Below are 14,038 nucleotides of genomic sequence, written 5' to 3'. Positions count from 1 at the left end.
CGATTACCGAGATCGGGTGTCCCACTGTATCCCCCCTTGTGGAACCTGCCCCAGCCATTCTGTTGCCTGGGGTCCACTCCCAGGCAACCCTGACCATCTCCCCTTAAGAACAGAACACAAACTTGTTAGAGGGGGATTTTCCACTGGTGGCAGATGACAGAGATTGTGACACCATGAGACCGGTGTAAAACCAAAGCCAAATAAAGGTTTTATTTCAAAACAACAAACAGCAAAGCTTGTGGGTGTTTTTCCTGCAGGCAAAGTTCAAACTGCAGCTTTTCTCCTTTTGTAGTCATGGCCAGCTGCAACCAATCAGCCCAGAGCTCACAAAAACTGTTCTTAAAGGTACAAACATCTTTACTGTTTCTGTGCAGAATGTTTCTTTCCCAACAAAACTATACAATAAACCAATAATACAGCAGAAACTAATAATAATTTTAGTATAATTGTACTATTAAACTAATCCCCAGTCCCAACTAAAGGTTTATTCCACCACCAACAGATCAAAAACAAAACAAAAAAACCCGCAAAAATTACCGTATTTTTCCTTCTATAACACGCAGATTTTTTCTCCTAAAAAGGAAGGGGAAATGTCTGTGCGTGTTATAGAGCGAATGTGTGGTCCCTGGAGCCAAAAACCAGGCAAAAATCAAATCGCGACGCTTCAAGGAAAAGGGAAAACTGAAAAGAGGAAGCGGCTGCTTTCCTGCATTCTGCCTCAGGGTCTTACTGCCCACCCTTCTCTGTTTCGTTGCTGTGTTTGCTGAAACGGAACAAAGAGCAGGGAAAGCCCCTCCCCTCCAGGCAAGCTCCGGTGCTGCTGGGGGAGAGGGAGAGAGAGGGGGGAAGGGAGAGAGAGGGGGGGAGGGAGAGAGAGAGGGGGAGGGAGGGAGGGGGAGAGAGAGAGAGAGAGAGAGATGGCTGGCTGGCTTGGGTGGGGGAAAACTTTTGCCTTTCTTTCCTCCAACCCGTTAAATCCCTCTCCTGCATTCTTAGCCAGCTGCTTCTCTGCACACCCCTCTAATGTCCCTTCTTTGTTTTTCCTTCGCTCCCCACTTAAAATGTGGTTACAAAGCATAGATCCACATGGATCCTCAGGATCTTTGCATTGGGTCACCCCAAATTCACCATCAGATCACATAGCATGTCCATGGCTACAGCCTGCACCAAAAAAATCATGCACCCACTGTTGCCTGGGGCTGCAATGGTGCAAAAATGTGGTTAAAAAGCATGGATCCACATGGATACTCAGGATCTTTGCATTGGGTCACCCCAAATTCACCATCAGATCACATAGCATGTCCATGGCTACAGCCTGCACCAAAAAAATCACGCACCCACTGATGCCTGGGGCTGCAATGGTGCAAAAACGTGGTTACAAAGCATGGATCCACAGGGATTCTCAGGATCTTTGCATTGGGTCACCCCAAATTCACCATCAGATCACATAGCATGTCCATGGCTACAGCCTGCACCAAAAAAATCACGCACCCACTGTTGCCTGGGGCTGCAATGGTGCAAAAACGTGGTTACAAAGCATGGATCCACAGAAATTCTCAGGATTTTGGCATTGGGTCACCCCAAATTCACCATCAGAATTTTGGCATTGGGTCACCCCAAATCACCATCAGATCACATGTCTGTGGCCACAGCATGAAGCCCAAAAATGATACATCCACTGTTTCATTCAGAATGTTTTTTCCCTTGTTTTCCTCCTCTAAAAACGATGTGCGTGTTATGGTCAGGTGCGTGTTATAGAGCGAAAAATACGGTAAAACGCCACAGTTAAAAAAAAACTATTTTTAAAACATTTAAAAGCATTTTCCAGTACTCATCAGTCCTCACAGCAGGGCAGTGTCCCTCTGGCCTCCCAGGAATCTGAAGCAGAGATGGGCGAGTCTGGTCCCCGCCTCGGAGGTCAGGTGGAAAACTGCCTACCATGCTCTTCAAATTGGTTATCTCCACAAAATGACCGATCTCTTACTCCATCTTTAAATCCCGTCTTAAAAAGGCAACGCCCTTAAGGTGTCCACATGCTTCTCTCAAACACAACAGGCCTGAAAGGTAGGCCGCCGTCATTATTCTATTTATTTAGGGAGGAATCCTATGGTCCCTGGGTGAGGGTGGCTGAGAGGCCACAGGAGCCTGTGAGATGGATCATCTGGAATCTCCCCCCCCCCCCCAACTCATAGGACTAGATCTACACCAGCCATGACTCTCAAGTGTACTAGAGTCTCTTCCACTGAAGCCAAACGGAGGGCAAAGTCAAAGGCGGGGGGAAAGAGAAATTAGCTGCCCACATTCCACGCTGGCCACAACGAGCCAACATGGCAGTTGCTTCGCCACAGATTCTCTTTGCCAGTCTCTCCCCATCCCTCCCCATGTAGGACCATACTTTTATTTAAAAGTTTATATTCCACTCTCTAGTCTATGTGCCCCTAGAGCAGATTACAAGATTTCCATTTAAAACACACACAGAAGCACAAACAAAAGAATAACCAATCATTTAATCTAATACTTCGTAAGAAAGAGTGGAGCAGCCAGAAAGTGCCAGCTTTTAAAACAGAGCTGAAAAGATCTAATAAGGCTGGCCCAATATTTATTATTTATTATTTATTATTTATTATTTATTATTTATTATTTATTATTTATTATTTATTATTTATTATTTATTATTTATTATTTATTATTTATTATTTATTATTTATTATTTATTTATTTTTTTTATTTATTTAATTCATATACTGACCTATACCCAGAGGTCTCAGGGCAGCTCACAGAAAAGATCAAAATACATAAAAGCAAAATAAAAGCAATAACCCAATAACCCCCCCCCCAAGAGATACATTTTAGAAGGGTACGGGATGCCCATCAGGTCAACCAAAGTTCTGGTTAAAAAGGAACGTTTTTGCCTGGTGCCTAAAGGTGTATAGTGAAGGCACCAGGCAAACTTCCCTGGGGAGAGCATTCCGCAGACCGGGAGCCACTACAGAGAAGGCCCTGTTCTTGTGTTGCCACCCTCTGGACCTCTCAAGGAGGTGGCACACGAAGAAGGGCCTCAGAAGATGATCTCAGGGTTTTGGTAGACAATGAAGAAGTCTTGCCCTGGTGCCTGAAGGATATCAGTCCAACTAGTCTGCCTGTAGACCTCCCTCCCTCCCCTCCCTCTGTGGTCTCCATTCGCCTCATTAGCCTTTTATAACCCACGGTTATAAAAGGAGGATACCTTTTTCATTTGAATAAGGAAGCAGTCGATAAAATCCCGGGGGTTGTCGGGGTCCAGCGACGCTTCGTTCACCTTGACCCTCTCGGCCACAAAGTCGTAGATGTCATCCAAGTTCCGGAACATCTTCTTGTGGGGCCCTGGCAGGAACCTCATGATCCACGGAAACATCTCGTACAGCTGCACGAAGAGCAATGATCTGTCACGTTCCAAGCATTCGTCCTTCAAGCACCTTGATGTTGCTTCTGACACCCACAGCCTTCCCTCAATGATGGCTCATTATGAAATAGAGTTAGCGTTATGGCACTCCTCCCTAACTTGGTGCCCTCCATGATGGTGGAGTCCAGGAGAGATGGCCAAGATGGTGGTGAGGCCTCCACCATTATGTATCTGTACAGCCCAGACCTTGCCCCCACCTGGCCAGGTAAGCAGCAGTTGACTCCACTGTTTGGAAGCTATTGCTGCAGCTCTGCCCCACTGGAATTGAAATTTAAGAGGACCTGGAGTCCAAAACATCTGGAAAAGACCAGGTTGGGGAAGGCTGGATGAGTCTCTTGTGTTCTCCATCTTCTTGATGCCCCTTCTGATTTTCAAAAACTTCCCCACCAAAGAGATTTCTATCACCTTCAATCACTGATTACCATCTTTGGTGTCATCAGTTTTCTTTTAGTGCTGCCTACTCCTGGATGTCGCTCCCAGGAGGCCAATTACAGTGGTCTCATTTTCCCTCTCCTGCCAACCTAGCAGTTCAATAGCACATCAAAGTGCAAGTAGATAAGTAGGTACCGCTCTGGCGGGAAGGTAAACGGTGTTTCTGTGCGCTGCTCTGGTTCGCCAGAAGCAGCTTAGTCATGCTGGCCACATGACCCGGAAGCTGTACGCCGGCTCCCTCGGTCAATAAAACGAGATGAGCGCCGCAACCCCAGAGTCGGCCACAACTAGACCTCATGGTCAGGGGTCCCTTTACCTTTACCTTTTCCCTCCTCCTAAAAATCTTATGCTCCCCCCCCCAAGTAGTCTTATCTGTTTTAGCAAGTCTTCTTCAGTGGGTCTTAAATCTGGGGTCTCCCACCCTCTGGAAAAGGTGGGATGGTCTCAAAAAGAGCCACCCAGAACTCTCCCAGGGTGTTTCAGTGCTGATTATGAATGGATGAATGAAATCTTTATTGCGAAAAGCTATAAGCCGTCACAGTGCGTAGGACACAGATAATTAATTTAAAACTGAACAGCAACAACAGCAAAGCAAACATACAAAAATGCAAAAATCACACCCGCATATGTTAAGCACTCCACTTTTTCCACACTCCCCTTTAAGATACTTATCTCAGTGCCTAGCTCTCAACTTACTTGCGGCCAGGACAAATTTTGCAACCTATGCAGTAATAAATACGCTATTGATAGCCAGCAAAATAGAGATTTGCTCAAGGGGAGGTCGGTTGGAGAGAGAGCAAAGGACATCGTAAGAAATAGTCTTGAATGTCCTTCACCTCCCCCGACTCAGAGTCTTTGGTACACGGGGGTGTTATTAAATCTTCCTGTTAGATATGCGGAAGGCATACACTGAAGACGCAAAGCTGTGAATGCTTTTCTAAGTGGTGACTGGTTATAGGGCTGGTACGCCTCATCAGCATCTAAATGCCAGCCTGTATTTCCTCCCATTTCACCTGGATTTGCCCTTTCCCGCAGAAGATCTGCTAAATTAAAAGCAGAAATGGTTGTCTATGCCTGAATGACCGGTTTGCTAAGCTAGGCCTCCCACCTCGAAGTGGAAACAGAACACTTGTCAAACTGGTGGCAATAAAACTCCACACATTAAAAAAAAGCACGTCAGTGAACCTTCCTTTGGTTTGTCCTGCTGCCTCATTAAGGTTCCCGAAGTAGAAAAACAACAATGTCACCTGATCTCGCCTCTGCTCTCAGACCTGGAAGACTACCAAAGAAAGTGACTCAACAAAATTTTGTGCGGAAGGGCCAAACTCGATCGACCTGTGTGTTGCTCAAATCACAGCTAAGTTAAAGATTCATCAGGCTGGATTTGCTGCCAGCCTTGGCCTCCAGTGACGAGAAAGGGGGTGGTTTCTCTAGCTGGGGAGCGAGGAAGGTGGGCTGAGAAGTTGCCCTGCAAGGGGGATCCCAGAGTTCTCACCTGGCCCCAGGTGTTGCTCATCAGCACAAAATTCTCATTGATCTTGGCCAGCAACGAGAGGAAGTCATTGTCTTCGTAGTCAAAGCGCCGGCCAAAAACAATGGAGCAGATGACGTTGGAAACAGACCGGCTCAGGAAGAACGTGGGGTCAAAAGGGGAACCTGCAGGGAGAATGGGAGCCATGACATGAAAACCAGGATTCAACCCCTGTCTTTTGCTAGTGATGAACTTTGCAAGTCTGGGCCTTAGTCTGCAGAGTAGGCACGCCAACGGTGCCTGACCTACCACCCTTTCAGGAGCTGCTCACCTGTTCTGTGCACCTGTCATGAACTGTGTTTGGGGTTGGCAGGTGAGGGAAGAGTGTAAATGAAATGGTAAGAGGGAGGAGGGAATTGAGCAGAGAACAGCAACTGGGAATATGGTGGCTGGAAGGCAGAGAGGTTGGAGGCTGGTCGGGATTCAGTGGGTGGGGTTTAGGGGATCGCTTGTTCTCATTGCATTCATTCCAGACATTCCAGTTTGCTGTGAATGTATTAGCAATCTTCGTTGTCAAACCTTCTGGCCATTGATAACCCTGGATATTGCCCTTCAGTTCTGCAGATGGAAGAACATTAAATTTAATGCTTTCCTAAATTTTGGAATAGTCAGATTGATCAGGTGATCAGCAAGAACGAGAGCCTGCCCTCTGTTGGAAAAATAGAAGCTGCATTTATATAATTTTGCAACTCGATATCCCAGATGTGTTGGTCTTCTTTGGCTTTTACATAACACATGGCAAGAATGGCATTTGGTGAGAATCCTAGACTGAGTACTTTCTTATTTACTATCATCTTCCACCTTGGCTGAAATGTATCAGTAAGGGTCAAGGGAGCCAGTAATTTAGGCATGGACAACAACAACTCTGATACCCCATTTTAAAATACAATATACTATAGAGACTCCTTATGCTGCGTTTAGAACCAGAATTGCATTTGGGTACAAACTGTTTCTTAGGCGGCTGGTCCTAGTCTTTATAACCCTGTACCTTCTTCCAGAAGGCAGAAGCTGAAAGAGATCATTTCTGGGGTGGGCACTATCCTGCGCTATCTCTGCCGCTTTCTTATGGCACCTGGAAGCGTAGATTTGATCCAAGGTGGGAAAAGTGCACCCAATTATTCTCCCCGCAGTCTTTACAACCCTGGACAGCATTGTTTTTCCCCTGGCTGTGCAGCTCCCAAACCAGACATACAGACCATAAGTTAATACACTCTCCACAGTACAATGGTAAAATGCCATCAACAGGTCCTTTGAGAGATTATTTTTCCGGAGGATTCTCGGAAAATATAACCTCTGCTGTGCTCTCTTCATCAGGTCTTTGCTGTTTTCTCCCCAGTTAGGTCATCTCTCAACTCCATTCCCAGAAATCGAAACACCGAGACCTGTTCCACAGGCTTCCCCTCAATAATAAGCAGTGGCGAAGCGTGGGGGGTGCAGGGGGGGCTGGCCGCACCGGGCGCAACATCTGGGGCTTAGGGTTAGGGGGCGCAAATCCACGGGTTAGGGGGCGCAAATCCATGGGTTAGGGGGCGCATATTACTTGCCTTGCCCCGGGTGCTGACAACCCACGCTACGCCACTGATAATAAGTGGCCGAATATTCAATTTACATTTCCTAAAGTCCACAATAATCTCTTTTGTTTTCTTTAAGTTAAGGAGTAAGTTGTTTTCCCTGTGCCACTCCCCCAGCTGCTCAACTTCCTTCCTATAGGCCATCTCCCCCTCTCCAGCCGTGATTAAACCAACCACCGTTGTATCATCTGCATTATTACCTTGAGATGCCATTGTGGATTGAACCTGTGACCTACATGCCAAGCAGTTGCTCCAGCACAGAGCTACGGCCTTCCCCCTATTTCACAGGATAAGAAAGGAGGAAAATATCCTGACCGTCAGTTTTTCTGAATTCCTCCAACAGGAACTGGGACTCTTCCTGGATCCGCTCTTCAATGGACCTTTTTCCCATTCCAAAATTCCTCAAGGTGCTGAGTGTGAACCGTCGAAGTTGCTTCCAGCGTTCCCCGTTGGCAAAAGCAATCCCTGAAAATGCAGAAAACAAAGAAACGAAACCCAAACCCTTCAGCAGCCAATGGCAGCAAATGGGGGACTCTACAGATTCCCATCCTTCCAGATGTGTTTCCCCTGCTTTGATTCTTCTGGATGACCCTGTTTGCGCATTAATCTGCTCTCATGTTGGGTGGTTCACAGAGCCCCAGCAGAGATTTAAAATCATAAAACATGCAGCAAAGTAAAGCATGGAAATAAATAATATTTTTTTTTATTTATACCCCGCTGGTTCAAAAACCGGGCTCGGGGCAGCTAACAACAAATTTAAAACACTTAATTGTAAAAGCAGCATAAAATACAGTATAAAAACATGAATAACAATAAAATTCAAAATTCTGAAATCAATTTGGGGGAAATCCATCTAATAAGCATTGGATAGTCACCAGGGCTAGCTGGCTGAATTAGTCCTACTTGGGCCAGCGAGGAGGCCAGGGGAGAATTAGCTGTGGGGTCTCAGAGCAGGTGATCGTCATAAAAGGGGAGGGAAGGGAAGGGAAATAAAAGATCAGGCTGAATTCAAATTAAAGGCCAGGCGGAATAGCTCTGTCTTACAGGCCCAGTGGAAGGTTAAATCCTGAAATAGGCTGTTAGACCTTTAAAATATCCCCTTCTTCCAAAGCTCCCTACTTCACTTAGCTGAGAAGGAGACCACCTGGTTGATAAGCTAAAACTGGTTTACTTACAGACTCTTCAAAAGTTGCCTCCAGAAAAGACAGAGGTAGTATCTTGGGTTTGAAAAGTGGTAAACATTTCTCAATTGTTTGTATAGAAATACAAAAGTGGCTTGCTAAAGCCATGCAGTCTGAGCATCCAGGTTAGACCTCCTTAGTGATAGGGTTCACATGGTGGAACAATAGAGAACAAAGGGTTTGGTAAACCTTCTCCCAAGGTGAGGGGGTGTGGCCTAGCTAAGCCTGGCATGGTAGCCTACTCTGTGGTCTTAACCCCTCCATCCATTAATTAGAGTTAAACATGTTGGTTATATGAGGCTGGATATATTCTACAGCTGGGACTGGTACTCTCAACATCCCCAGCCAGCTCAGCAAGGATGATGGGAATTGTAGTCCACCAATATCTGGGCGCCAAGGTTGAAGGGGACTGCTCTAGGCAACCAGGGTTGTTTGCAAGAGCTGAGATGCTGTCCAACACCAAGAGGTGTTGTGGTCAGAGCTCCCTAGAGAGCTACATAAATAAGAAGAACTGCAAAAACAGATGAAGGTGAAGACATGGGACCGTTGAGATTCTAGAGTAGCCAAACATGCTTCAGATGGGTTGCTTACTGGGAATGGCCCTGCAAATATACTAATATGGAAGACTAGTACAGACTTCTTGGGAGAAAAGCAATGACAAACCTAGACAGCATCTTAAAAAGCAGAGACACCACCTTGCCAACAAAGGTCCGTATAGTTCAAGCTATGGTTTTCCCAGTAGTGATGTACAGAAATGAGAGCTGGACCATAAAGAAGGCTGATCGCCGAAGAATGGATGCTTTTGAATGATGGTGCTGGAGGAGACTCTTGAGAGTCCCATGGACTGCAAGAAGATCCAACCTCTCCATTCTGAAGGAAATCAGCCCTGAGTGCTCACTGGAAGGACAGATCGTGAAGCTGAGGCTCCAAGACTTTGGCCACCTCATGAGAAGAGAAGACTCCCTGGAAAAGACCCTGATGTTGGGAAAGATGGAGGGCACAAGGAGAAGGGGACGACAGAGGACGAAATGGTGGGACAGTGTTCTCGAAGCTACGAACATGAGTTTGACCAAACTGCGGGAGGCAGTGGAAGACAAGAGTGACTGGTGTGCTCTGGTCCAGGGGGTTACGAAGAGTCGGACACGACTAAACGACTAATTAAGAACAACAAGTACAGACTTATTTCTGCTGTGGCTCCGTGTAACTGACTGATCCCTTTGGAACTCACCAAAACCCTGAACGAAGTCGTCCACTGTGGCCAAGTACCCTCTACTACTGAACTCTTCGGCATGGTCCACCAGGGCTTCCTTGATGGCCTTGTATCCATACAAGACGACCACCCGTCTGGGTCCCAAGTGAACTGTGAACACTGGTCCATACTGGTCTCTTAGCTGAAATGGGAACCAGGCAGGGTCATTAGTGATCTTCCCTGAGACATATCATATTGGCTGTAAGTTATTTTGCATTGTCTTGAGCCAAGATAAAAAGCCTAACAAATTCCATAAGAATATGCAGAAATGGCGAAACTTACCGGAAGAACAAGAAATGAAGATAACAAACTGGAAATGGTTTATTGAATATTTACAGATGAATTGCAAACAGAATATTTACGGATGAATTGCAAACAGATAAAGACATTGGCAGGATTATTGTAATAACCTGCAGTTTCATAAGAGAGTATATTTAAAGTAGATAATTAAATGAGTAAATTGAATGAATTTAATAAATGATTTAGCCTAGGACTTGCCGATCAGAAGGTCGGCGGTTCGAATCCCCACGACGGGGTGAGCTCCCGTTGCTCGGTCCCTGCTCCTGCCAACCTAGCAGTTCGTAAGCACGCCAGCGCAAGTAGATAAATAGGTACCGCTCTGGCGGGAAGGTAAACGGCGTTTCCGTGCGCTGCTCTGGTTCGCCAGAAGTGGCTTAGTCATGCTGGCCACATGACCCAGAAGCTGTACGCCGGCTCCCTCGGCTAATAAAGCGAGATGAGCGCCGCAACCCCAGAGTCGTCTGTGACTGGACGTAACGGTCAGGGGTCCCTTTACCTTTACCTTTAATATCCCTGCTAGCCTTTGCCCCTTGCCATGGCCCATCTAGCACAGCCCTCTCCAACCCGATGCCCTCCAGATGTTTTAAAGTACAACCAGAGCCATCTTTCCCATTGGGTTTACTGGTGCGTTGCGCAGGGTGCCGGCCTCTCAGGGGCGCCCCAGTGAGTGGGGGAGCTGTGCGGCTTTGCCTCCCTTTTCCTCCTGCACGCCCGCTAGCTATGCCCCGCCAACCATATGGCTGCTGGGCATTCAGCTTGCCTCCCAAGCCTCCGCAGGAGGAGAGCGATTCCTGCAGAGGCTTACGATGGAAGATGCACCCCGCCAACTACTGTGTTTTTCGCTCCATAAGACGCACCAGACCACAAGACACACTTAGTTTTGAGAGGAGGAAAACAAGAAAAAATATATTCTGAATCTCAGAAGCCAGAACAGCAAGAGGGATCGCTGCGCAAGCAAAAGCAGCAATCCCTCTTGCTGTTCTGGCTTCTGGGATAGCTGCGCAGCCTGCATTTGCTCCATAAGATGCACACACGTTTCCCCTTACTTTTTAGGAGGGAAAAAGTGAGTCCTATAGAGCAAAAAATACGGTATATGGCTGGCGGGCGTGCAGCTTCCTTCCCAAGCCTTTGCGGGAGGAGAGGCTTGGAAAAGGTCGACAACTCTGGGAAACAGTGGCCCTGACTACAACTCCCATCAGCCCCAACTGGCATGGCTGAATAATTCTAGGGATGATGGGACAACTGCTGTGCTGGCTGAGCTGATGGGAAGTGCAACATCTCGGCACCATCTGGGTTTTTTAGTTAGTATTATAGAATCATAGAGTTGGAATAGACCACAAGGGCCATCGAGTCCAACCCCCTGCCAAGCAGGAATCACCATCAGAGCACTCCTGACATATGGTTGTCAAGCCTCTGCTTAAAGACCTCCAAAGAAGGAGACTCCACCACACTCCTTGGCAGCAAATTCCACTGTCAAACAGCTCTCACTGTCAGGAAGTTCTTCCTAATGTTTAGGTGGAATCTTCTTTCTTGTAGTTTGGATCCATTGCTCCGTGTCCGCTTCTCTGGAGCAGCAGAAAACAACCTTTCTCCCTCCTCTATGTGACATCCTTTTATATATTTGAACATGGCTATCATATCCCCCCTTAACCTCCTCTTCTCCAGGCTAAACATGCCCAGCTCCCTTAGCCGTTCCTCATAAGGCATCGTTTCCAGGCCTTTGATCATTTTGGTTGCCCTCCTCTGGACACGTTCCAGTTTGTCAGTGTCCTTCTTGAACTGTGGTGCCCAGAACTGGACACAGTACTCCAGGTGAGGTCTGACCAGAGCAGAATACAGTTATCAGTTGCTGCTCTCTGAGGCCTTAAGTGAAGGACGGTCCCACTGCTGCTCCCTGTCGGCATGCAAAGCACCCGATCCACCATGGAGCAAGGCCCCAACCTGGTGCCCAACCCGGACTGGCTGCATTCACGGCGTTGGCACCTGAACCAACAAGGGTGCCCTGGTATCGGTTTTGGTGCTATTGCGTTACCTCCCAAAATGCCACAGATCATGACGCAAGGGCCCCAGCCCAGCTCCAGCGCTGGAGTCACTGTGGTAAATCCCCCTTTGTCTTTGTTCTCGCCACAAGGCTCTTCTTCTGCCCCCAGAAAGAGCCGCACCCGCCCCACCACCCTGACAAACCTTGGCACATTTTCTCCAAGAGGGTAACCTGATACCCTTTCAAAGGGCTGCACCTCTTGGGAACAGGCGGTGGCTGGGAAATTTAATACCCACCACCTCTGCAAACTCCATGGGCACACAGGCTTATCTCGCTGTAGCCAGAGGTGGGTATTAATCCCAGTTTATTAATGCACATCTGTGGCCCACTTTCGGTTAATTAAAAGAGACTGAAATTTGCTGCTGGTTGAATCTGCTCGTTTGCTTTCCTCCTGCAAACGATAAGCCAGACTTGTGCCTGGAAATGGCCTTCAATCTAAAAACAGATACAGTGGTACCTCAGGTTAAGTACTTAATTCGTTCCGGAGGTCCGTTCTTAACCTGAAACTGTTCTTAACCTGAAGCACCACTTTAGCTAATGGGGCCTCCTACTGCTGCCGCGCTGCTGGAGCGCGATTTCTGTTCTCATCCTGAAGCAAAGTTCTTAACCTGAAGCACTATTTCTGGGTTAGAGGAGTCTGTAACCTGAAGCGTATGTATCCTGAAGCGTATAACCTGAGGTACCACTGTAGAAAGATATGCAAGAAAGGAAAAGAAGCATGTGAGGGAGAGGTATAGAAATTTAGAGGTGAAAACAAAGCAAAGATAGATTGCAAAGTATAAAAGAGGGGAAATGGGATAGGCCTATGAATTTGCTCAGGGTCAGAGGTCCAGCAAAGTCAGCAAAAAAAGGAGAGAGACCAACAATGGAAAGTGCAGTTTTATATGTTAGACAGACAAGAACTCAGAGCAGAGCCTAACAAAAGCAGGAAACAATAGAAGGAGAATAGAATGAGAGGAGGGTTGTTGTTTTTTTGGTCACCTTGTCCTCCCGCTTTAATTTTCTTTCATTTTAATTACAAGATTCTAGCCCTCATGATTCTCATCTTGGCACTTGACCTGAGGCAGGAGAGCCTCAACGGAAAGGAGCAATGGTAGATCGCTTGGCCCTCATGCATAATAATAATAATAATAATAATAATAATAATAATAATAATTTATATCCCGTCCTCCCCATCCGAAGCCGGGCTCAGAGCAGCTAACAGCAATAAAAGTAACACAGCATTCTAAAATCAATTCATTCTAAAATCAATTCAGAATCAAATTAATGGCAACCATTGGGCTAGAGTTCTGTGAAGATTACCAAAGGAGGCAGTCAGACTGTGCCTTGGCCAAAGGCCTGGTGGAACAGCTCCGTCTTGCAGGCCCTGCGGAAAGATGTCAAGTCCCGCAGGGCCATAGTCTCTTGTGACAGAGCGTTCCACCAGATCGGGGCCACGACCGAAAAAGCCCTGGCTCTGGTTGAGGCCAGCCTAACCTCCCTGTGGCACGGGACCTCCAAGATGTTTTTGTTTGAAGACCGTAAGGTCCTCCGGGAGAGGCCCTGGGTGCAATCTCTGGCATAGCTACTCAAAGGCTGAAGTCATACAGGTGATGATGACAAAGATATCTCTTCCCCATAGGCTCTGGAGAGCTGGGGCTGCCAGTCAGAGTGGACAAATAGTCTGACCTCTGCAAAGACGGATGCCGTCGCCACGGCTTACCTTCTTGAATGATGTTAGCATGTCATGGGTCTTCAGATCCAGCAAGTTGCCCAGGATTGGGAGGGGCGGAGGCCCCGGGGGCAGCTGCCTTCTCTGAGCCATTTGGCTCCATGCTGAGAGGAGGACCAAGGCCGAAAGGCAAACCACCAGCAAGGCCAAGAGGCTTTCTGCCAGCTCCAACATGCCCGAAGCAAATGGAGAGGGAGGTTTATCTCGGGACTTAGGGAACTAACAGAGCCACACCTGCCCTCTCACGGTGGGGCTGATGAAAGCAAACAGAAATCAGTGTGACTGGTGCAAATCTTGGAAATCTTCACCTTTATAGCAGAACCTGTAGCCTTGGTAAACATAATTTGTACCCAGCCCAGCCCTGAAAATGCTGTCTAAGGCTGTATGCCCTTTGCTCCCAACCCCCAGAATGTAAATTGCTTTTGGTGCATGAGATGGCAGTTTCTTCATGGCGAGTTCCTGCACCTGTTTGTTTTTTTGGTTTTTTTAAAGGAGCAGGTGTTGCAGCAGAAACAACCATTTTGTGGAACCTCGGAGACCAAGCCCATCATACATAGGAAAGTTGTTAAGCATCGCCAAA

The 14,038-nt window shown here is 47.2% G+C and overlaps 1 protein-coding gene across 1 annotated transcript in view; it reads right to left on the bottom strand.

Moving 5' to 3' along the window:
- The window catches only part of LOC309345793 (cytochrome P450 2G1-like), a 36,051-nt gene extending 22,328 nt beyond the window's left edge, over positions 1 to 13,723 (bottom strand). The window contains exons 1-5 of the mRNA XM_081869190.1: positions 13,450 to 13,723; positions 9,386 to 9,548; positions 7,292 to 7,441; positions 5,370 to 5,530; positions 3,227 to 3,403 (exon numbers count right to left, since the gene is read on the bottom strand). Of these exons, the coding sequence (XP_081725316.1) occupies positions 3,227 to 3,403; positions 5,370 to 5,530; positions 7,292 to 7,441; positions 9,386 to 9,548; positions 13,450 to 13,632 (834 nt within the window). The 5' untranslated portion in view covers positions 13,633 to 13,723. The remainder of the gene's footprint in view (positions 1 to 3,226; positions 3,404 to 5,369; positions 5,531 to 7,291; positions 7,442 to 9,385; positions 9,549 to 13,449) is intronic.
- Between the last annotated feature and the right edge of the window lie 315 nt (positions 13,724 to 14,038).

The sequence above is a fragment of the Podarcis erhardii genome, assembly GCF_964252035.2.
Source record: "Podarcis erhardii genome assembly, chromosome: 7".
In the NCBI taxonomy this organism is placed as follows: Eukaryota; Metazoa; Chordata; class Lepidosauria; order Squamata; family Lacertidae; genus Podarcis; species Podarcis erhardii.
The sequence above is the reverse complement of the archived record's forward strand: the minus strand, read 5'-3'. Positions and strand labels throughout refer to the sequence as shown.